Raw genomic sequence first — 25,807 nt, 5'->3', positions numbered from 1 at the left:
TGTGTGTGTGTAGAGGTGCCCCTCAGTCAAAGTCATACTCATGTGGACCTGAAGCAGCTAAACAGGGGGAGGGGGGAGGGGGCTGGCCCTGCCTCTGCCTCCTGCGCCCCGACGCACCAATTGGCTGCAGGACAGGAGGACCCAATCAGGTGGCAGCAGCGGCACCGTCCCTCTGCTTTGTCTCGGGTGCGCCCCGCCCCCCGCGTGAACTATAAATCCAAATTGGGCGAAGCGCTGGTTCTAGTGACGTCCTCCCTCCCTCCACCATCACCCCTCGCGACTCCTCAGCATCAGCTCTGACGACCCTGACAAAGTTCTCCCTCTTTTTAAAGTTGAGGGCAGCAGCTGTTTGTGTGTGTAGCCTCCATCTCACTGCCTCAGCTGTGTGGATGAGTGAGTCTTCCTCCTCCTGGACTGATTCTATCAGCTGTCAGAGCAGCTTCTGTTTCCTCTGCACATCAACATCACGTCACTGACTCGTACCGTCGACCCCAGGTATGTGTTCACTCACCCCCTCTGTGCGTTTTCCTCCTCGCATGGTGTTCACCCGTCTCCTTTGCCTGTTGAAAGTCTTTTTTTAATTTGTGTGTATGTAGAGTGATTTTATCTGTGAAAAGGCTATTTTAGCTCGGTCAATCTGGGAGACTGAGCTGCCTGTCACAGATATAGCACCGAGGGGCTCAGCTGCAGAGACAAGTTGGCTCTTGTGGTTTGTCGTCTGTGACTACAATTATTCAACCCTCTCTCTTTTTTTTTCTGTTTTCTATCTCTTGTTCTGATCAGCTGTAAATTTCCACTCTTCTTGGTCTGAAAACATAGGCTGAGACAAACCCTTAAGTGTGTCAGACTAAAGACAATATAATTAGACCAAATTAAATGATATTTTTTCATTATTTGAATATTTTTTAAGGTATTTTTTCATTATTTGAATATTTCTTAAGGTCTTTTTTTGGAAATATCCTTAAAAGGGAAGGGATATTTTGTGCCTGTATATGCAGGACGAAGAGATGTTGTCATTTATTTTCAGTAATAAATCCTCAGGTTTTTCTTTATTGTCTTAATAATGTTTTTTGTAATTTGCCAGTTTACATAATGTTTTTGTTCCACTGTGACTGTCCTCACCACGTGGAATAAATGAATCACTTGTTATTTCCTCCTCCTCAGCCTTTAATCATCTTTTTTAATAAAAGTTGTCTTGCCTCAGAGCTGAGCCACCAAACCTTCCCAACAGCTCCTCTCTACAGCACATTGGTGAAGTGATGGGTCTCTTCAAAAGACTTTAGAGATTACCTTCCCTTTGACCCCAAACTGATTGTTTGGATTTAATTAGCAACTTGTCACAGATGGTGAGCATGCGTCCATGTTTTGTTTCAAGGTTTTCCTCTGTGTCTCTGTCTATAAAAGCAGATATCATGATAACGTCTACTCAATATAATCTTGTGGCCTCTTGGTTTTAGTTTAAATTGTACAGAGATTGTTTTGAATGTTGTTTCTTTCTATTTACTAGTTTGATGTATACCTTCATGCATTGGTTCTTGCTCTGCTTGTGAGCTGTGATGGATGAGAAATGATCTGTTCCACAGAACTGATCCCTATAGGAGGGACTCATGCACTTCACAAAATGGATGGCATGACATGGCATCAGTTTTCACGCCAAAATAAAGCCATCTGTAGGGTTTGGGTTATGTAATTCTAAACACTAACTCCAAACCCTGACCTAATCCTAATCTTAACCCCACAAATACATCTCCAACCAACTCAAATCATGTCAATTAGCCTATCAGACGCTTTGAAGGCCAGGACATCATTCTCTGGAACTTTCTTTTTATCGTGCAATATTACTTCCATAATATTCCTCATGTTGGGTCTTTGCTTCATGTCACAAAAGTTTTAAAGTAAGTGTATTTTTTAATTTCCTCTGAAAACATACATACCCGAGTGTTGCAAACAGACATGTCCAATACCTGCAGGTAGTCGATGGACTGGATAGACAGGTAAAAGATCTGACAGATGCCTTGAGAACCAGTTAATGACTTGACTTTAGCTCAAAGAGCAAGGAGGAGAGGGCCTGAGGGGACGTATGCATACCAATACAATGTAGTACTTCAGTTCAATTTTCTACACATATTATGTATTAAAGAGCTGCCCTGCATGTGCTGCTCAGACAGGCTGCACTGAACTTTATGCCAGTAAATACTCTGATTAAAATGATTATGAATGATCCATGTTCACCTCATTTTTTAAAACACACAACACATCATGCACATAATTCTCCTGTAACCTCACCTACTGTCACTTTCCCTCTTTGTAACACAGAGGGTCTTCCTCATTAAAACAAAAACCACGCCTCAGTCAACCGTTCAAACGTTAGTGCTGACCGGGTTGAAAACCTACAAACCAAATTTACATACACTCGGGTTGAAGTCATTCAAAGTAATTTAAACAACTCCAAATATTTTGTGTTAAACTATAATTTGGCAAGTCAGTAAGGACCTCTACTTAGTGTATTACGCAATAAATGTTTCCAAGAATTGTTTACAGACAGATTATTCCCTTTTATTCACTTTCTCATAATTGCATTGGGTTAGAAGTTTACATGAAACATGCATGAGAAGCGATACCATCCATGTGCGCCACTCCCTCTTGTAGCAAAGCACCCCCACAACATGATGCAGCCTGAAACCCCTGCGCTTCACTTTGGGATGATGTTCTTTGACTCGCAAGGCGCGCCCTTTTTCCTCGAAACATAACAATGGTCAGGTCATTACAGGTGAAAAACAAAATTTTTGTCTCATCAGACCAGAGGACATTTCTCTAAAAAGTTGCAACCTGTCCCCATGTGCAGGTGAGAACTGTAGCTCTTTTTATGGCTACTTTGGAGCAGTAACTTTTTCCATGCTGAGTGGCTTTTGAGGTTATAAAGGGGGAGGGCTGCAATCCAAAGAAAAAACTGCGGCAACCGTGAAGCACGGATGTGTCAAGCAGTAATTGGTTGTAGGGATACTCTCCAGCAGGAGGGACTTATGCACTTCACAAAATGGATGGCATGACATGGCATCAGTTTTCACGCCAAAATAAAGCCATCTGTAGGGTTTGGGTTATGTAATTCTAGACACTAACTCCAAACCCTGACCTAATCCTAATCTTAACCCCACAAATACATCTCCAACCAACTCAAATCATGTCAATTAGCCTATCAGACGCTTTGAAGGCCAGGACATCATTCTCTGGAACTTTCTTTTTATCGTGCAATATTACTCCCATAATATTCCTCATGTTGGGTCTTTGCTTCATGTCACAAAAGTTTTAAAGTAAGTGTATTTTTTTATTTCCTCTGAAAACATACATACCCGAGTGTTGCAAACAGACATGTCCAATACCTGCAGGTAGTCGATGGACTGGATAGACAGGTAAAAGATCTGACAGATGCCTTGAGAACCAGTTAATCACTTGATTTTAGCTCAAAGAGCAAGGAGGAGAGGGCCTGAGGGGACGTATGCATACCAATACAATGTAGTACTTCAGTTCAATTTTCTACACATTATTAAACATGGAAGGTTTCATTTTTATATCACATGTGCAGGAGTAAAATCAAAGAATAGTCATTTAGCTTCATTTGGTCAGGCAGAGAAAAGAATGATTTTAATCATTTTTGGTGCTGTAATCACAAAAGACGTGGATAAAAAAAATTTATTGTTAACATTCAGTTTTCCTGACTATCTGTGACATCAGCTTTGTGCAAGGCAGAAAACATTATGTTTAAACCTACTTGTGTCGTCATGATACCTACATTTTTACTTTGATGTCTCGAACAGATCATAAAACACTCAGTCGACAGGGGACTTAAATACCAGGCATACTGACATAATGTTACTACAAAACCATGAGACCTATGTAGCATACAATATACATATATTAAGAAATCTCAAGTATGTTTTTTTTTATTCCAATTGAGTCAAATGTTATATTATGTATTTTTACAGTCTAAATATATTAAGACTAAGAGGAGAGCTATTACTGAGAAAATAAAAGGCAGCAGGCATTTTTTTAAGGATCTCGCTGATGGTCCTCTCACTTTCTTAGTTTCCCTTTCTGTGAAAGATGACACACTTGTGTCTGGACCGTGGCAAGGTCAAATTTCATTGGCTCTCTGCATCAACCTCAAGTCTTGTGTGTGAACGTGCACGAAGACACACACGTGTACTGGCTGGTCGTGAAAGCTGCCACCTCTGTTCATTGTCAATGTCCATTCTACCCAATTGTAACAAAACTACAGGGGGTGGAGATGAAATGGGCGGCAAATGCTCGGTGGAGTCATTCTGAACGGAAAAGTACTGAGAGGAAGGGGAGGTGTGTGAGGAGAGGTATTCTTAGAAAGAGTGTAGCTGCGCTCATGCTAAGACACACCTCTGCACCTGTATGAAAGAGAAAACCATGTGAAATATTTAGACAGGGAAAAAAGTAATGTCCAACGGCACTCTCTCACAGAGGCAATCAATCCTCCGCCTGCTTTCTCTCACAGAACCAAAGCCTCCAGATCATCATTAGGCCATGTCAAACCTGCAGCATATCCACTTTCAACATTTGAATGTCAACAAATGAAACGATTTCTGATCTAATGCGGTAGATTAAGGACACAATTTTGAGTGTGAAACTTGTGACAAAGTGAATCATCCGTAAAAAACAAAAGTTCAAATGCAAATTTCAACTCACAGCCAAAATCCTACTTGAATAGCAACAGGAGCTTCTTTGTGACTGCTGGTAAATTTTTCCTTTGGCTAATTAATGTATGTTTGTTTGGAGACCTGTATGTAAAGACTAGACTGTACATGTGGATGCACCATCGGTATGCCCGGAATGATGAAATGATTATCCCTTTTTTCACCCTAGTTGCCAAGCCAACAGTCTAAAGGAAACTCAACAAAATTGCTTGACTATCATTGGTACCCTAACAGTGGCACCACACTGTCTGTTATTAACAGTGTAAGGCACATACATTGCATTATATTGATTATTTTGGTAAGTAAGTACATCATTAAATAGGCTGATTACAGGATTACACCACCACACTGACAGTACCAGTGCCAGTACAGTTTTTTTATACAGTCATTCTTTTCATTTCGGTTTTTTTTCCAGTTGCTGTCAATGCTTTTTACTTTATGTTTGTATCCTCTTCCTATAAAAAAGCTTGCACACATGTATGAACATTGAAAGTTTAGGGGGTTTTAGGAGACTCCATCTATAAATGAGATTCTTTTTTCATCACCTTGTTTGTAATGTGCTTGTTGAAAGAGTTTTCTCACAAGGATTATTGTTTCTTTGGTTTTCACCACAAAAACACCCCGATTACACAGTGAATTGAGAGGAACATGTTTTCTGTGCTTTTGTAAAAATGATTGTCAGCAGACTCCATTGCCTTAAGAAATAACTCATCATGAAAATGACCGTTGCCTTAAAAGAAGTGGCACTGGTCTCAAAGTAAAAATAACCATGCAGATATATATATAGAAATGTGGGCCCTACCCCTCTTGAGAGTTCCAAATGTGCCTGCATTGTGTTGACGATTGAGTCGTGTAAGAAGAGTTATGGAAAGTTACCAGGTGCTGCGTACGCAAGCTGCGTAAGTGACACACACACACACACACACGCACACGCACACACACACACACACACGGCTGCTTGTGAGGGAGCCCCCGGCCACTCACAGTATATCTCAAGAAGGTGGAGTAAAATGGTTGCACAACGCCAAAAGTGAAGAAAAAGAATCTTAGTTTATTCATAATTTGGACTTAGCTGGGTGCATTCTGTCAGTATTCAATTCATTTTATTTGTATAGCACCAAATCACAACATACATTTTCTCAAGTTGAGGGATAATGCATGTATGTGTGTTTAAGGTTGAGACTGAACAATATTATAGAGAAAAAAACTCTTAACTGGTTACTATACTATGTTTCTATACTGATTTAACTTAATGATTCCAATTCTCGAATTCTTATGAATGGAGGATTAAGGTGTCATGATTAAAAATGTTATCACAATAAAAATGATCATACAGTGATAATTTTCACAAGATATGTCATAACATTATTTCATTTAGCTGTAAAGACTCAGAGTTGTGGCTTAGTCAAAGTTGAAGACACCAGACAATTAATTGTGGTTTTAAACTGGGAACAAAAGGAAAAAACACCTGGTGAACAGCAAAACATTTTACTAGTCTTTAGGGAGATCCTTGAGAATTGATTATATGTTATGCCTCCCACCATGCTTGCACAATCCATAAGCATTATAAATCAAATTTGTATGATATTGCTGTTTAGGACATTTTTATTGTGCCATTGTTTTATTACCCAGCTTGATGAAGGAAACATTTCACCTTTGGTGGGTGGGGGGACTGGAGTCAAGATCCAGCTGACATTGGGTGAGAGGTGGGATACACCCTGGACATGTTGCCAGCATATCAACACAAACTCTACACAGACAGGATTCCAACCAGGAACCTTCTTGCTGTAAGGCAACAGTGCTAATCACTGTTCCACTGTGTCACCCACTATTTTAAAAGTATATAGGGCAAAGTCAGCACCCATCAATAATGTTTTACTCAAAAGTTAATACATAAGTAATATTTAGGCATATTCATTATTATTCATCAGTATCACTAATTGCACAAGATACATTAATTTACGTATTTTAGTATACAAGGGAATATTTAGGCAGCAGTACATGTGGAAAAATCTCAATCTGTATCATATGTTATTTGGTATTTGAATCATCAATAATTCATTTTTTCTCCAAAAGCGAGGGCCAGGGGCTTTAACGTCTGAGACTCGGCCTCTTAATTACATACATATGTTACCTGACATTAGTTATTCTGACAAAATCAGTGAAGGTCAATGCATTAGCCAAACTGTTTGGAGGGTCTTAAAAGGGAAAGCCATCAGGTTTTATTGACTCTATAGTTCTGCTCCTTTGCAACGATAGTTTGTTGCCAGGTTAGAAGTTGCCTACAGCATACATGAGTTAAATATTAACTTGGCATCCTTTTCAGTCAGATGTGCTCTTGATTCAACTCTCAGTGAATCCAGACATTCAATAGCTGCAAAAAATATGGCAAAGTAAAGGAAGTGTGACCGAATCAGTTTAAGTATCTGAAATATGTGTTTCTCCTGTGTTGCATTTGGACCAGAGTCAGTAACATGAGCACATCCGGCCTCACTGAGGAAAGGCAGATGAGCCACATTCACCAACCAGGTCCTTATGGACATCAAACGCATCACACTGAAAGAAGAGGGCCAAGTGTGTGTAGTGGGGGAGGGGGCGTATAAGAGACTTTTTTCAACTCCAAAATAGGTCAATAGGCGTGCACATCTCTATAGAGGGACCCCAGATCTCTCTCTGCTCTGGAATATCTTGCATACTACTGTACAAATAGGAGTGAGGGGCTCACTAAACCACTGTAGACTTTGCTAACCCTGTGTAGTTGAAACATATAGCTGATATACAGTAAGGCTTAAGAAAGGCTGATCCAAACTGAAACTCACTAATATTATAAAGCTCCAACATTTTACCATACCAATAAATCAGCTGACCTAATATGCTATTAACGTCAAATGGGTCACTGCAGTAAGAAACCCGGAAAGACCTAAACTGAACTCAGTGCTGTGATGGAGCCTCTTTCTGCTCCTTGTCTTGGCTTTTTGGTACATTGACTTTACATTTTAGAGTCACTGCTCTTGCTTGTGTCATTTCCTACTGCGACTGTTAGTTGTCAGAAATCATTGAATCCATCACCTATAGTATCAAAGACAAAGTTAGCCACTAGCTGAAGGAGGAATCATGCTATATATAATATGTCAGTGCTTTGTATCTGTTTGAAACATAGACTGTATATTTAGAGGGATGACATGTCTCCACTTCCTCCTTCGTACATAAATGAAGCAAAAATATAAAAATATACACGTGATCAACCAAATGTGAGTTGGTCGGAGCTGTCAATCATTACCTCATTTTTATAGCAGCTTATTGCCGTTGATCAGTTTGATAAGAACGACCATAAAATGACAAAAACTCTTTGTGAAACATTTATTTGATGTGTTTTTGGCAGCAGTATAGGTCATAATTCCTGCCTCCTCGCCTCCTCCATGTAATGTGGATGGGGCATGGACCAAACTAGAAAGTCAGCCACCAGGTGGTGACTGAGACACTTTCCGGTGTCAGTCATGTCGTCCATCTTCGTATACAGCCTACGATAAGAGTGTGTTGGAGATCTTCCACTCCCAGGTTTATGAAAGATTTATTAGTGTAGCTTTAAGGCCATGTTATCACATACATGTCTTTTAACATGCAACAATTAAGGTTGGTCGGTTTTTATCTATAAATGTGTCAGTTACTTAAGAAATTCATGGTACTGGTTCAAGGCTTCCCTACGATTCTCTCCCCAATGTTCTTTTGTTTTACGAGCAGACGCAAAATACCAGCAGCCCTCAGGGAAATCTGCCACCTCTGTGGTTGCATGAAGCCCCAGTAAAAAGTTTTACAAGCTCTTGGAAAGATTGCTAACATTCTCTCCCAAGTTAATGCTGTTGATTTTAGTGGTAGCTAGCACCAAAAAACAAAAGGTAAGCATGTGCGCTGCCCATAATGAATGCCTTTTCTGAGTTATAGCAATTACTTGGTAAATGGTTTGTATTTATATAGCGCTTTTGTAGTCGATGATCACTCAAAGCTCTTTACAGTACAGTACACATTCACCATTTACACACACATACAGTTCATCTATTAGCTCCACATTTTTGTTCTATAAGTGGCAATTCGGGGTTCAGCATCTTGCCCAAGGACACTTTGGCATGCAGATGGGGAAGACTGGGGATCGAACTGCTGGCCCTCTGGTCAGCCACAGCCGCCCTTGGCTAAGCATTGGTGAGGTCTCAGACTACTCCATACTTGTTTGTTTACAGTTGGGCTGCTTGTACTGCCAGACCAACTGAGAATCAAGTTTTTTACAACTTTTAATACTGTTTGTTTTTGTTTTTTTTTGAATAAAGATGTGAAGCCATAGTGTTCACATTGACTAAAATAATGCTGTATATTTATTGGAGTCATACTTGATGTTTGTGTTTTCCTTGTAAATGATTGTAGTGAGGTAAGAAGTTCATAATGTAGCTCGGAAAATGTGCTTACAAAATATATAGTTTTTTAAATGAAACTACATTTCTATCTTTTTTTTTCTTTCTTTTCTTCGATGATATGGCCTTGAGCTGTGTTATGTCTGGTATGTATGGGCTGCACCAAGGTGCACAAACACACACACAGACCTACAGAACTTATGGGCCACGTGACTGAGCTTCTCAGGATTTTGTTGACTTTGGCACAGACTCTTCCAGCCCCAAAGTCCCTCATCCATTGCTTTCATACCCTCACATTAACACACACACACACACACACATTTGACTCCTACTGGTATTTTTCTCTCCTTTCTTTTTACAAGCATATCCTTCTTCTCCATTCTCTATTCTTCCATGTGGATATACATGCATTCTTTCTTTCTCGAGTTTTATGATTGGAGCCAAAGCTTTCTGTATAACAGATGTTTTTCACCCTGTTGGGTGGGAGCCATGTCTTGTTTTTTTCACCATGAAAAGAATGGCTGTGTTTTATTACAAATACATTTCTGTCTGTAATAAAGAAAAGGGTGCTCTAAGAAACTGCCTTACTGTGATATTTATTTTAATTTAAAAAAGTTGTACTTCAACTTCCCTGGTTTGCATTAACACAGTTGATGGGGTGTACTTGATATAAGCCATGTTGATGTGCAGAGAAGCAGGGGCAAGTAGTTGCAAACCAGCAGCTAAAGATTAACGCTTTTTTTATAGGTGCAAAGACTTTTCTCATATATATGAACCTTTTTTTAGGAAAACATCTGCTCCACACTCAGTTACAGTATCCAAACACACAGACACACACACACACACACACACACACACACACACACGTACACACTAACTTGGCTTTGAGTTGTGTTTACTTCCCAATGTATGGGGTCGAAACTCGTGCCGCCCAACCACTGAAGACGGGGGACAACATCTGTCCGCCATCTTTGTCAGTGCTGCCAAGTATTATGGTGAGACCCCTTTCGTCTTCATCCTTCCCTTCCCCTGCCTTCTGTTTTCTCCTCCTCCACTCCACCTTTCTCCACCCCATCACTCCGTCTGCCAAGCAAGTAGAGTCAGGTCATCCGAGATGCTGTCGCTCCTGTCTTTTTTTCTCCCACTGCAACCTTTTTATTCATTCTTTCTTTGAGACGACATCTTTTTACCTTGCTCACCTTACTCTCTTTAGTCATATGAATAAAGGCTACTGTTTTCTGTTCATTGTTGCTCATTGTTGTTCATTATTGCACTTAATAGCTTTCTGCACATGATGAATGTACCTTTTTGTTTGTCAGAACCATCTTAGATGACATTTGATTTTTTGCAGACTTGCCTCCCCCACCTTCCTGTCCTGCAGTTCTACAAATATTTTAACACTCATAGTAAATGAGAATATGTGATTTTAGTTTGAGCATTTTGTATTATTTGCTTTAATGATTTAAACAATCATTGCGTCTTTATATGATCTTTTGTATGTTTAGCCACTCAAATCTTCATATTTGTCTCTTTCTGTCTCTCTATCCAACAGGGAACGCACACAGCAGTAGAACAGGATGGCTCTCAATGTGCCAGGTCTGGCGGTGATGGCAGTGTTCTACCTTTTGATCTTGGGCACGGGCATCTGGGCGTCCCTGCGTTCCAAAAAGGAGGAGAAGAAGTTCAAAGGAGATGGCATGGAGATGACGCTATTGGCCGGGCGCAACATCAATTTGCTTGTCGGCATCTTCACTCTTACAGGTAAAGCAAAGAGAACTCAAAACAGACAGAGGTGCAATATACGGTATATATATATAGTAGTCACCAACCCAAGATCACTTTAATACTAAACGTAAGCCAAGATCTACCACTCCGTTATCTTCCAAAAAAAACTTAGGACGGTCATATTTATTATTTTTTGCAATTTATGTAAAAGGCTCAATGTATAAGCATAAATATACACAAAGAAAGACAGTTAAGCAACTTTTGCATCCATTCAATGCACAATATTCACATTAATATCAGAGAGATTTACAGCATCTGTTCAATGCACAATATTTGCCTTCTCAGTTCAACAATATGTTTTTCAGAGGAGCTGCTACTGCAGCACAATGTTTTTACATAGAGTTTGCTTTAAATATGGCCATAAATATGACTATTTCCTTGTTTAAAACCTTATGTAGTCCTGTGTACTCAAATAAATACAAGAACTAAACAGTATGAAGCCATGCATCTTCCGCCCCTGCAAATATTTTTTTTAAACAAAAGAATGGACTCGGTCAACAGAAACTTTAGTGAAAAACATACAGAAAGTGTTGCAAACATTTACATTTGTGACATAAATTCATCTGATAAACATCAAAACTCAGGTGAAATGTTATTTTCTCTGTTTATTCTGCTGTGTAATACAATGTTCATCTGTCTATGTCACATACATATTACCAACACTCCCCAAATCCGTTTCAAAGTAAAAGCACTCCAACGTTTCACTTTCTGAATCCATTCATTTGTGCTAATGGGGCTTTGATTATTATCAACAGAATGGAAGATGCAGGTCTTCATACCATAGAGTCCTGGTGTTTAGTTTAGTACTAAGAGAGAGTTAAGGGGATCAACCATAGACTGTATATATAAAAGGGATTAATAGTGAAGATTGACAAGATTGACCGGTAGATCGTGATCAATGGGTTGGCGACCATTGATTTACAATATTCATGAGAGATGACAGTATCTGGACATAACATAACATAAATGGAGAGGTGTATCAAGTATTTATACAAAAGAAAATGTCTGACAGAGATCAGGGGAGCAGCAGTGACATCTGTAATGACTGAGCCGGTAATGGGTAGGCATATATGAGCAGGCATATTGCATACATGACATTTACGATTGGATTATAGAGATAACTGCCATCTAAGAAGGCTGTCAAGTATGTATAAAATGATTGGAATGAACACACTACATGTCATGTTTTGTCTCTCTGCAGCTACATGGGTGGGTGGCGGCTTCATCCTTGGTATAGCTGAGGCAACATACAACCCAACACTGGGCGCAGTGTGGGCTCTCATGCCTGTGCCTTATGTGCTGACCTTCTTCTTAGGTGAGTGGCACAATTGATCCTAAAGCCAATAAAAAGCTGAACCATAAACCTGTCCCTGACCTTCCCCCTCTGTGCTTTCACCCTTCCACTTCTTGTTTTTTTTTTTTTACCAATCATGTCAGCTGATTGCAGTCTGACATGATTCGTAAATTTAATTGGATACAACTTTGTGAGTGAAACTGATCAGTGGAACAGTCCATGTTATTCATGCACTGCTGTATCACAGATTTATATAGACACAAAAGTAGGTATGTACTTTATGCAGCCTAACGTAGTCTTGTTACACAAGACCTAAGGTCATGCATGTAGGGTTTGAAATGAACACCTGCAGTAAATGTCAGTGGCCATCTTCTTTACATCTCTGAATTGAAGATTATGTGGTCAGGTTTGGAAGAGGGAAGGTTATCGTCATTATTGTTTCCTTTGTTTAACCCTCATTAACTATTAAAAGTCCCATGGGATGAAAAAAACAATGTATTTTACAGTATAAGTATATGCAGTGATTTTATAGGATATTTACTTTAATTGGGTATAACAGCTAGTTATAGATAACAATAAAATAAAGTTCCCCAAAGCTTGTATACATTAGGTGTTTATTAGGTATGATATCAAACTGAACTGATTCTGTCTCTCAAGTGTTGTTGGCCACCAACGCCGCTCCCATACCCCTAACCCCCCACAGACTCCACACTCCAATAAAAGTGTCGCTCACTTTAAAAATAGGACCATGGGAAATCATTTTGAGGCAACAGGTGCAAAGAGACTTGGATTTCCTGCTCCTGAATTCACCAAACTGACAAACTCAGTTATTCGACTGTAAACATTTGAAACGGGTGAAATTATCAATTCCTTGTCCTCACTGTCACAATGGCTTATGTGTGTGTGTTTCTGTGTGGGAGGGATTTTGGGAAATGGAAACCCCAAAATCCCTGATCAGGAAATATAACATTCCGCTTCTGTTGTCGTCTATTGTTGACCAAGTGGACCCATGAGTTCACCTCAAGGTGTTTATTGAGTTATCTGGAGGGAACACTTGTTTTTCTTATTGTTCATACGTGCTTGTTCTTTCACTCTCGCGCTCACTCTCTTCCTCTTCTTCCTCTCGCTCTCATTCAGTGTTTTTAAAAGGGCTGCCATGTTTTGAGCCTGATTGCCTCACCGTTTTCCAGAGAGAGACTGAGATTTTATTTTGCTGATTTCATCACTTCTGCTCCAGGTGGTTTTTTCTTTGCCAAGCCCATGAGAGAGAACAAGTATGTGACAATGATGGACCCCTTCCAGCAGAAGTATGGGAACGTCCTGAGCATTGCGCTGATCTTTCCCGCACTAGTGGCTGATGTCCTATGGGTGGCACGCACACTCGTCAGCCTGGGTAAGTTAGCTCAAACTCGGTCTGTCAGTATATCGTATGCACATACCTACTTGTGCTATCAAGCAGTCACCCACAGATCTAGGTACAAAATTTGCACAAAAAAAATAAACCACTTACCTTCAAGACTTGAGCTGCGGTGATGCTTAGAGTAGTTTTCACGTGTGTGCCAACTGTGATGTCAGCACGTCACCTTTCCCTTGTGTGCTAAGTTAAATAATAATAGTTGCGCACACATGGCACACTCATCAGCTTGGGTGAGTTAGCTCACTCTGTAAAACTGTCTGGCACTGTATCATAGTCACACATTTCCTTATACTTGTAGGCCCCACACAGGTGTAGTAACACAATGATTTAAGTGTGTGTGTTTGATCGTGGATGCAAGTGTATGTGTGCTGTGCAGTGTGAGTGTGTGTGGGTGTTTGTGCAGCAGAGAGTTTGTGTGTACAAAATGTTTTGTTGAGTGTGTGTTTTTAACGTTGTTTTCTTTTCCAGTGTTATTTGAAAAAGGGGGTTAAAGATCGAGCAGCCTGTTGATTGTGAAAGGTGATCAATTATTAAAACTAGATTGTTGTGTCCTTACAAACTTATTTTAATTGTTTGTGCCAAGATTCTCAATGACTGACGAGGGTTTCATTTTAATTAGTCAAAGTTTTAAAGAGAGGCGCTGTGAAATCCATTGACAGTGTCTGAGTCACTGTGTTGACGCACCACAAATGGACTGGTAGAGAGGCAAGAATGTTCCTGGGACATTTGTATCCAAACCTGTTAAACCAATATAGAAATGGGGTTACCCTTAATCATCAGTAAAACTTCCTGACGTTGTTTCTGGGACAGTTATGGATACATGACTGATGTGTGCATGGCATCACACGCACACACAAAAACACTTGACACTCCAAAGAGAGCACACTGAGCATTTGACCCGCAGGGGCGTTGTTGCTGGGAGACTGTGTGTGTGTGGGCGGGTCAGTGCCAGTTCCAGAGAAATTGGGTACAGGACCAATGGGTTGCTGTGCATGTGTGCGGGTGTGTGCATGTGTGTGTGTGTGTGTGTGTGTGTGTGTGTGTGTGTGTGTGTGTGTGTGTGTGTGTGTGTGTGTTCGCCAGTTCTAGAGAAATTAGGTGTGTGTGCAAACACACATACATGAGTTTTGAGTGGTACAAGGGGCTAAAAACAACACAGGGGTTATTTAGGCAGCTCTTTGCCTCTGTCAATCCCTGGTGCTGCCCATTAAATCCCCAGAGCCCCCTGAATTCTCCTCCTCCTAAATTTAGCACAGAGGGGAACAGCACAGCTCAGCACAGAACCGATAAGACAATCTAGAGCTATGGAAAACAGACCACCAAGGTATTATTAACAATAAATGTTGCCTCATGCCTCCTCATAAGATAAATTACTGGACAAACAACAACAAAAAGTACATGTTTGATCTGGATGTGTGTCTACACATATCTAGATCAGGATTAGATCTGGTTGAGATGGATTTCAGTTCACACATGGCATCAGAAAGCATGTGACCACATGTGGTTCAGATTTTACTCCTCTGATAACCTGTCAGCTCATAAATACTGGAAAACACAGCAAAGTTACATCAAAAAGAAAAACTTAAAATGAAGGTTATCAAAAAAAAGGCAAAAACTTGCCTTGGTGGCATGTTAATGGTTGGTCATACAAAGTAAAGCACATGATTGAATCCAACTGTGCACATGTTTTTAGGTTCATTCACACTTGTATTTAGAGCTCATGTGACCAGATGCCTTTCAGTGCCAAGTGAGAACAGGTTAGTATCTGTAGTATCTACTTGTTTTAAAGGTAATGAAGGAAATGATTAGCTATTCTAGATAATCAAGCAGAATTAATAAAAAGCTGATCATATTTCAAAAAATGTCACTGGGTCAAAGGTCAAACTGAAAAGGTCATGCATGTATCGTCAAGATGATGGGAAGCTATAGTGGGGCGACAGACAGCAGTGGTGGGGTGATTTAGGGGGTGGCGGGGTCCACAGGGAGATGACAGGTCAGCAGGGGTGGTGAGTGGCGAGCGATGGTGCCGATCTTACACTTCTCTGTTTAAGGGCATTGTTGTGGTGTGGCTACAGGCTGCGGCTGGGGGGACCCTGGCAATGTGGCAGAAGAGACGGTGAAGGTAGTGACGTTTTGCTTGCCTTGTTTGAGTAACAGGATGTCTTTTTTAATTAACTTGTTAATTTACCAACATTTATCAATAGTTTTTAAAAAATGTTGCATTTCTTGCACTTGAAGACACTTCTCTCTGCATTGATCTTCAGTTTTCTTACTTATATCAACATTTGTCACTATTTAAAGTGAGATACTTCACTTAAGAGTGTGAACAAGGAATATTTTGGAGTCACAATCAATAGGCTGCTTCTGTTATGTTTCTGTATGGTTCTCTTTATCATTTTATTATTATTGTGTTGCCTTGTTACTTTATCCAAGCAATCTGATGCTTTGCCACACATGTTTGAGTGTAACTTTACTCATAACTCAGAAGTCTAGAAATGTAAGGTTTTGTCATATGTTGGTAAAAGTGTGTTTGTCAATGCTCCTTTTGGAAAATACAACATTAAGGCAACAAGACAACGTCATTGCCTAGCTTCTTAAATCTTAAGTAAAGTAATTAAGATTGGATGCATGTATATTAGTGTGTTTGTGTGTGAGACAAAAGACTTGAAGCAGAAGTGAGACTGAGAGCCTAATGAAACACTTAAAGAAAATATTATGTAAGAAGTTGCATGTATCTGTTGCTACCATCATCTGTACATTACAAGAGTTGTTGCCTCTGTCAGTTCTCTGGCACTCACCACTCTGTTGTGTTGTTCCAGGTGGAACTATGAGCGTGATCCTGGATCTGTCCTACATCTACTCCATCATCATCTCCTCAGTGGTGGCCATAATCTACACTCTGCTGGGGGGGCTCTACTCTGTGGCTTACACAGATGTCATCCAGCTCATCCTCATCTTTGTCAGCCTGGTGCGTAAACACTAAGAATCCCATTCATTTTTTGGAATTTGATATAAATATTGTAGACTTACCACAAGCTACAAGACTGTGAAATAGTGTTATATTCTCCTGCAGAAGGCACAAGTCCATATGATATAAACCGCATTTTAAGAATACATGTTTTAGTCACAATGTCTCAAAGATGGTCCACACTACCCACAATCCTCAGGAGTAATTGCAACAGCTCTGATTGGTGGAGCATTTACTACAGAACAAACATGATTTCACTTTCTAACATGTTGCGTTTTTTTAGAGATGAGTAACAGAGAGTCCCAAAGTGTCAAAATCACAGTATAGTATTAGTTTGGGGCCAGCTATTACTGTAAGTTCTATACCATGTCGCTGACAACACTGAAGTTAAACTATACACCCTCGGCCTCCATAGAGAGGACCTCTTCCCAATGTAAATATAAAGTATTTGAATATAAAGGGTCAGTTCTAGGGTAAAGAAACAACAATTTGTACAATTTAGATGAAACACACTAGTGAGAGCAATGCTAGGATTATTTTATATTCAATTTCTGCCAATAGATCCCTGTCACCTGAATCTTACACACTTGACCTTTAAACCTATTCTAAAAGAGACGATCTGAGTGGATGCTCCATGACAGTCACTTCGGGGAGCACTACTTTACCTACTTGTGTGGCCGTGTGTGTATGTGGGAATGTGTGCCCGTGGGTGGGTCAGTGCCAGTTCCAGATAGGATTTAACTTTTAAAACACACACCCCCACATGTGCCATGATCCATGTATCATCAACACAGTCATGGTCCAATTTCTGCCGGGAAGAAGTTGGGTACAGGACGAGCGGGTACAGGACGAACTGTGTGTGTGTGTGTGTGTGTGTGTGTGTGTGTGTGTGTGTGTGTGTGTGTGTGTGTGTGTGTGTGTGTGTGTGTGTGTGTGTGTGTGTGTGTGTGTGTGTGTGTGTGTGTGTGTGTGTGTGTGTGTGTGTGTGTGTGTGTGTTCATTCAACCAGATGGAAAAGACAAGAACAAACAAAAAAATTGTTGAATACATTGTTGCACAAATAAATGTGTATATGTATGTCAATATAATTGTTATATAAATATGCTATTTATTTATATCGTTAAAACATTTCCGTCATCTCAGGTTATGTGACATGAGTGAGATTCATTCAGTGATGTGATGACAATAGAAAAAAACCTGGATAAATCTGGACAGATGAGAAGTATGTACATTTAACCACAGTGAGACAAACGTTGTCATAAACTGGAGCTTCAGCTCTACTTTCAGATTCCTAATTCCCAGTGTCTGACTGAAAACTCCCCCCCTTGAACCCATAATCAGATTAGTTGTGTCCTTGTGTTTGTGTTTGCAGTGGGTGTGTGTTCCTTTCCTGTTGACCAACCCTCACTCTGTGGACATCTCACTAACGGCCTACAACCAGACCTTCCAGGCTCCCTGGGTTGGCACGGTGGAGCTCGACGAGGCCGGCAAGTGGTTTGACGACTTCATGCTGCTGGTGAGTGGAGTGTGAGAGAGTATATACATCTACAGACAGCTCTGGATGTTGTCTGATACACAGCTCATAAAGCATTTACATCACTCCTGCCATCACAGCAATTAAATTAAATTGAAACCAGCGGTTAAATTAAATCATGAGCTATCAGCCAAGCATAACAACAACAAGTCATGGGAGGATTGTTCCTCTTGTCCTGCACGGCTGCACAAACTAATTCCTGTCATCCTGTCTCAATTTCATGTTGTTTGTGCCAGGCTCTGGGGGGCTTGGCCTACCAGGCGTTCTACCAAAGAATCCTGTCCGCCTCATCTTACACCCAGGCTCAAGTGACCTGCTTTGCCTCCTCAGCCTTCTGCCTGGTGCTGGGTATCCCCTCTGTGCTGGTGGGAGCTGTGGCTGCTTCTACAGGTACATATTGAACAAATTTGGAAAAACTATTTTAGCTCAGTGTCTGCATTGGCCTTACACATTTAAAACTGAATAAACCTCTACTGAAAAGATTTAACCTCAGTGTCTTGTTTCATTTATTTATTTATTTATTATTATTATTATTTATTCCAATCCTTCCTTTCAGACTGGAACTCAACCAGCTATGGACTGCCCACCCCATATGAGCGTGACCAGGCAGGCTCTATCCTCCCCATCGCACTGCAGTTCCTCACGCCCACCTACATCTCTGTCATCGGCATTGGAGCTGTTGCTGCCGCTGTCATGTCCTCCATGGACTCAGCTCTTCTGTCCTCCGCCTCATTGTTCTCCTCAAATATTTACAAGAACATCCTCAGGAAGCAGGTGAGAAATATTTTGTGCGTACAGTATGCCCTTGACCTAATCGTAAGTTTTAAATATTTTAATAATTTCAATAATAAACTTAACTTCATTCTGATTCCCCGATCTCTGTCACTCTTCACACACAAACAGACGATCACATTTATCTAGTTATTAATCGATGATGTCCAATCATATCTAGATCGTTCCAGTCACTATAACACTGATGTCCTGGCTGTGCCCGTCAAATCACGTCATGTCTTTTATTCAGTGTGTTTAAAAACCTGTCTCATAAACTCTGAAATGAATCAAACAAACACAAAGTAAACTTCCGTACTGTTCAGGTCCTAATAACTTGTGATTAGTTTTGGTGTTAATAGTTATAGTGTAAAGTGAGTGCAGGTCAGCAGGAGTGTGGAGGGAGGAAACTCCAAACCAACCACTGCTTTTGCTCTGATCCAAAATTGATAAAATGATAAAGGAACATTTTTAGTCGCACTTCCCAGATTTTTGCTCGCACATGTTACCAAACAGGTGCACGCTGTGTGGCGCACAAGTGTAAATATTACCAACACACATCAATTGGTGCATCCCGAAATCTGACTGACCTTGATGATCGTTGATTCCCCCAGAATGAGATGGATGGCATTTTTGCCTGTTCTTGAAAGATCTTGACAAAATAACAGAGTTGCTATGAAATTTGGTCGAAATTTTCATGGTGCCCAGTGGAATTACCTTAATGACTTTGGTTATGCTTTGATCCCTTAGGATTATATTTTGTGTTGGAGGTCAATTTCACATTTATAGTGGTGAAATATCTGAACCTCTACCAGGCAGATTAGCACAACCCTAACCCACTATTCTAAGACGAAGGATCCCAATTATTTTACTGATATCTGGATATTAATCCTGCACCACCATAAGGTCAAAATCCCTTTTGCTTTTTAAACAAATACCAGCAAAGCTAATAACCTTCCCATCAGTCGCAACTATACTAAACATGTTAATTGCTAATTAGCATCTATTAGGATTCTTACATTAACAGTATACATTATAACTGCTTAGCACTTGGATGTTAGCTTTGTCATAGTATGGTGAAATGCTAGTGTTGTCCTTTAGCTCAGAGTATAGTTCACAGTTCTGCTAGCATAGCAGTAGCCCTGTCACATACCTGGTACAAAGTAAAGCAAACTGGTGCCAAGTGGGATGCAAGTGTCTTTGCTATTTTCAGACCAACATAGTTGTCATTTTCCCACCCAGAGCAAATGTTTTAAGTTGTGCCCATCTTAGCACCCATGGGCTTGTTGGTCTTAAAATGATGTCTGGTCAGGTGTATCCTTTGCACATTGCTATCTTGAGGCAGCAGAAAGGGAGTGACCTACACTCCTGGTCAGTGGCCTACACTTCTACTGAAAGGCACAATTTTCATTGTTATTTTAAGGGAGCATAATCAAGATAGTAATATATAAAGCTTTGCATTAGTTCATGCAGGACATGGAGTCATGTGCTCAGCTCGTCAGCTACCCACCAATCACAACTCATTCTCTCACCAAAGCGGTCCCTTTAAATACGACCTCATCCTCACTGATCCCTTCTCAGCTACACTGCCACCCACGCCTGCTGCCGGCAACTTGCCTCCACCACTCCAGTCTCCACCTTTTTAGCACCGAGTCGTGATAAACGATATTTATCCTAAACAAAGGCACATTGCCTGCTAAACCCAACAGGGGGTTTCTGCACATGTTCCCTGTTTTATCTTAGCATGCTGCTTGGCTAATCCAGGGAACATCCAAGGAATGGAGCCTTTAACGCCAATCATAACTGTATCCCCATTTGCAACAAATGGGTATATCATGACATAGTGTTCCTGACTGAAATACCATATAGGCAAGTGCACCAACACATTTACTCTTGTTGTTAAAAAGAGGCAACCCACCATGACATCACCTATTGGTTTTTGAACTACCGGTAACCTATGTAATCATATACAGGGGGTGAGCATGTGTGCCCACCTACACCTGTGACCTGCACCCACTGGATGGCTGTAGCTGTCAATCACACAGTATCCATGCCCCAATGCATTTGGTGCTGCATCCTCTATTTGAATCTTGGACCATAATTGTCTGTGTTGAAGAAGGCTTGAAACTAAAGATTCAGGCCCTTCTGCATTGGCTTCTGTCGTGGCAATTTCTGAAACAAGCACAAAGTCAAACACTTCTTTCTGAAAGTTTAATTCAGCATCTGCAGATGGACCCACAGTACACATCACCTGAATGACATGCACAAATGAGCAAAGAACATTGGAGAATCAGTTTTCCCCTCCCACTCGGCATGCAAAGGTTTTTATTACCCTCTTGTAGTTTCACTCAGTGGAGGAGACATCCTGTCCTTTTGTTTACATGTTCTGTAGATGACCCCCTATGAGACCCCAGTTGTTTGATCCCAATCAGAGATACCAAAAGATACCATAAGGTTGTGGTTTCTCAAGGCCATAAAACTCAAATCTCTTAAACCACCATCATGAACCTTAAAGTTGCCCTTTTAGATTAACAATTTGGTCAACCATTTGGTCAGTCCTCCACATACAATTGCTCATGCAATTAAACATACACAAATGTAAAATTTCCATTACACTTCACTTTCCGGACCCAGAGTCTATGTACATTTTTTCTACAAATAGAAGTAATCTGACGATATAATAACAGTCCACCAAGGATGGCTTTTGAAATAAATGGGATACTGCATTCTTATTGGTTTACTGCACATTATTTCACTCTATCTCACCAACTAGCCTTGCCTGGTTTGTACCTGTTTTATTGTAGTTTTGTATTTTGCATGCTGTTTTTAAATGCACATTTCTTTATTTAGCATCCTAATTTTTATAAGCTCAAAGACAACATAAGATTCAAGGTTAAAAATTGCTGCAGCACCACTTTTAATAAAATTACATTATGTCGCTTTTAGGTGTTTAAATCCATCAAAATTTGCAATACTACTCAAGTGAAAACGAAATGCCTATAATGGCCATCAATGTAAAGAGTCTTGTACGGGAAGCCACAAGAAATCTACATTCTAGAGTCTGTTTCTCTGATGATTATACTGTGCTCACAAGCCTGGGGTGACAACAAAGTAGCTATTGACTTTAGAAAAATGTACATACTGTGCACTCGGTTTCAGACTGAGTGTTATTTGTTGAGTAATATTTGAGTGATATTTGCTCTCTTCAAACAATGATCTGTTTCATGGTTTCACCCTAGAGGAATGTTTCATATAATGAGTCAATTCATTGCTGCTCTCTTACACTGCTGTAACTTATGGATACTGTCTTTGTAAGAGGATCTGTTCGCCAAAGAGGCCTTAATTCCAGATGATCCTTAGATCTTTTACATTTTCTAAAGAGGAGTAATGTGAAATGCAAACTCATTATCATTCTTTTCACTCCTTCAGGCCTCAGACCGTGAGATGCAGTGGGTGATCCGTATCTCAGTGGTGGTGGTGGGTTTGGCTGGCACTGCACTTACCTTCCTGGACAGCAGCGTCCTGGTCTTCTGGCTTGTGGGCGTGGACATGTCCTACACCATCATGTTCCCTCAGCTAGTCTGCATCCTCTTTTTCAAGGTGTCTAACGGTTATGGCGCCTCTGTGGGCTACATGATAGGAATAATTATGAGGGTCCTGAGTGGCGAGCCCCTCATTGGCCTGCCACCCGCAATCAAGTTCCCCGGGTGTCGGCTAGATGCTGAAGGAAAGTTAACCCAGTACTTCCCCTTCCGCACCACCATCATGATCACCTCACTTGTGTCCATTCTGCTGTTCTCCTGGTTGGCGTCCATCATTTTCAACAAGGGCCTGCTGTCCGAGAAATGGGATGTGTTTAAGATCAAACGCACGCAGAAACCTGCGACCAGAGCCACAGACGACAAGAGGACCAACTCTGATAATGAAGAGGCCTCCACAGTGAAGCAGCTTCTGGACACCACCAGCTGCTAAGGAGGCTCACAAAGATGGAGAGAAGGTGGGCACCTGGTGGAGGCAGACATGTTTGTTTGTCTGCCAAGCAAGAGTTCACAGAGGGGGAACAATGGCAAAGACGGGACATTGAGTACAGACTCTTGTGTGTGCTGTGCTCTCTCGTCCCCAACCTAATCTGTTGTCTCATGGTCTTCTACTCAGAATGCAGTCAAAACAGACTCCCTGGGTAGGTTACACTCGCAAACCAGCTATAACACAGAGTTAAGATTATTACTTAGATAAAGGCCCAAAATAAAAAAAAACAGATCATCTTACATCACTGTAATAGAAGCAGTCCACACACAAACCGAACACAAGTTCAACCATCAAACCATTTAAATGAATTTCCAAAAACACAAGATTTTGAGTTAAATGTTCACAATGATGCAACATATACCTCTCCATTCATTAGATACTCTTGAATAAAGATTGCACTTGTGCATTTGTACAGATTTATATGAATATATTTTTACAACCACACTAATTGAGACACCAGCCTAACACCAAAGTGGACTCACTTTAAGGTCATCAGCACAAGGAATGGACTTAATGACTAAGAAATCAGTCCAGCACAATCATGATAAAAAAGTTTACAGAATCAAAATCTGTCCGCATCAGATTTTTCTTTCATAAGATTGAGTTAGACTAGAGTCACGTCTTCTCAGAAAAACAGGAATGCAAGCCATCCTTTCCATCCTTTACTAAAAGAATGATTAGCTTGACTCGGGTGTGATGGTAGGAGAAATGTCTCGTGATGATGCAATCATTGTCCTTGTGTACCTTTCTCTGGGTGATCCTCTGCAAATGATTTGACAAGCATGACAGGGCTCTCTTTCAGATCAGAACAAAGAAATGCTCCCCCACAAACAAAGAATGAGTGCACACTTGTATGCACTGTTCCATGACGTGTCTGTGAAGGACATTTTCTTATTTTTCTTATTTAACAGAATGTGATTTCTTATTTTCTCTAGTGGATCTTCTGCCTTCAGCTGTACTACACAGCAACAGTAATTATTCTCAGCATTTTAATTAAAATAAGACCATTTTGACATTTACAATGTTACTCACATAAACCAAGTATCATTGCTCATACGTAACTGTGATTTTATTTCAAATGTAAATGTGCTGCTCCCTGATCACCAAGCTATGTTTTTATCAGAATATTCTCATTAGCAACAGTCCACTCTCCCGACAGTGTTTCTTGGATTTCACAAAAATGAATCTGAATGAATGGAAGGAGAGACTAATCAGAGCTTTGTCGAATATGTGAAAAATTATATTTCCATGTACATTTTTTACTATGAAACTTTTACCTCCATCTTGCAAATACTGCTCATACTACTCAACATGTTGTAGACAGATTTTTTTACAATACTGTGACAACATTTAAAACCAGCCAGGTATGGATGACTTCGCTGTCCCACCCTGTCAAACTGCTCTGTATTGGGTTGCAGTACAACCAGCAATATTGAAAATCACAAATGGCAACCTAAAGTACATGAGGTGAAGCAACACACTATTTTAGGTTTGTTAGATGCTCAGAATCCAACTCCACCTATTACTATTTAATTTAACCCATTTTATTGTGAAAAAACTCCTATCAAGCCCCACTCACTGGTAGCCCATTCCCCTCAGCTGCGTTTTACTCACATGGTAGAAAATTAAATGTGGAAAGGGAGAGTGTCAGACATCTTCCTCCTTGTTCTTTTCTCATTGTCCGTCAGTATGAGCCTTTCAGTTCAGTGGTTTTTGTACTGAAGTTGTTGCTGTTGTTTTCTTGTATACTTGTATGCAAAGCTGTAGTTTACAGTGAGATAAGGTTTTGCTATAATGCAGTGAAAACGTTTGAGGCTAAGTTTCTAATCATTTGCAATCAAGTTTGAAAAGTTAAAATTTTAACCCCCTTTCAATGATTCGACATTTATTAAAGAACTGATCATTTAATTGAACCATGTGGTTTTTAATGTTGTCCTGAGCCTTGATAAAAGTGACATTTCTACTAATGAATGACCGCCACAATGTTGTCCTCCTATCACACCTTTTGAATGTCACTGTAAACTGGTTTCACTCCACTGTAGTAACATGGGTGTATACTCTATAGTCACTGTTCAAATACCTCATGGAACAGTTGGCTTGTATACAAAACATAAACCCATATGATTCTGACTTCTATCCTAAGCATATCATATGAATATAATTTTCCAAAGACTGATGGCAGAGGACAAACAATATGGTGCATGCAAAATACAACACATGCATCTTTTTATATGTGGGATTGTGATTTCTACCTGTGTTATATTCTTGTACAGCCTGATCATGATTTGTATATTTACACTTTTTATCACGTTGATTGCTATGCATTGAGTAAACGAGAAACAGAAATGTATCTTATCTCGAGTAACCAACATAAAGTTTTAACTTCGTTAAAGTTCAAGTATTTTTACCTCCACCTGTCATTATTGTCGGCACAAATGTATGTTGTCACTGCAAAACCCTGTTACATGCCTGTGAGTCTAAGGAAGAAGTCAATTAGAATGAACACCCCTGACAAGCTAATGTGTCAAGACATGACTTGATGGAGGAAACCAAGCCATCCATAATATAGTGATAGATGACAACGCCATAATAGTGGAGCATATGTATGTTATCTGAACGTTTTATTAATCTTTGAGCAGAATTGTTTGTATTTTCCATGATGAGCTAATCAAAGCACATCTATGAAAGTACTGGACAGTTGTGTTAGTAATATAATATGGACTTGGTGTTATACTTTTATGCATGTTGTTTGTTATTAACTGTGTTGTTTGTATACTGAACTTTCGTGAAGGCTGTTTTCTCTTGCCACTTGGCAAGGTCCTACTTTGTAATCAATTAATGTCAATCCCCATGGGGTGATGTTCTGTCGGAATAAATGGTGAAATCAA

General features: G+C 40.2%; 1 protein-coding gene across 2 annotated transcripts; it reads left to right on the top strand.

The window, feature by feature from the left end:
- Positions 1–240: 240 nt before the first annotated feature.
- On the top strand, positions 241–25,807 carry LOC109627571 (high affinity choline transporter 1-like). Of its 2 annotated transcripts, none has more exons than XM_069530011.1 (9): positions 241–495; positions 10,677–10,885; positions 12,111–12,224; positions 13,441–13,596; positions 16,440–16,588; positions 17,961–18,104; positions 18,359–18,512; positions 18,679–18,896; positions 22,320–25,807. In XM_069530011.1, exons 2-9 carry the CDS (start codon positions 10,702–10,704, stop codon positions 22,860–22,862), a joined length of 1,662 nt encoding a protein of 553 aa, XP_069386112.1. In that variant the 5' UTR covers positions 241–495; positions 10,677–10,701; the 3' UTR covers positions 22,863–25,807. The 2 variants fall into 2 exon arrangements, with proteins under 2 accessions (XP_069386112.1, XP_069386113.1); XM_069530012.1 differs by lacking the exon at positions 241–495 and adding an exon at positions 9,165–10,119.

Source organism: Paralichthys olivaceus, chromosome 8, assembly GCF_024713975.1.
Source record: "Paralichthys olivaceus isolate ysfri-2021 chromosome 8, ASM2471397v2, whole genome shotgun sequence".
In the NCBI taxonomy this organism is placed as follows: domain Eukaryota; kingdom Metazoa; phylum Chordata; class Actinopteri; order Pleuronectiformes; family Paralichthyidae; genus Paralichthys; species Paralichthys olivaceus.
Note: the sequence above shows the minus strand (reverse complement) of the source record. Positions and strands in the feature narration are given on the sequence as shown.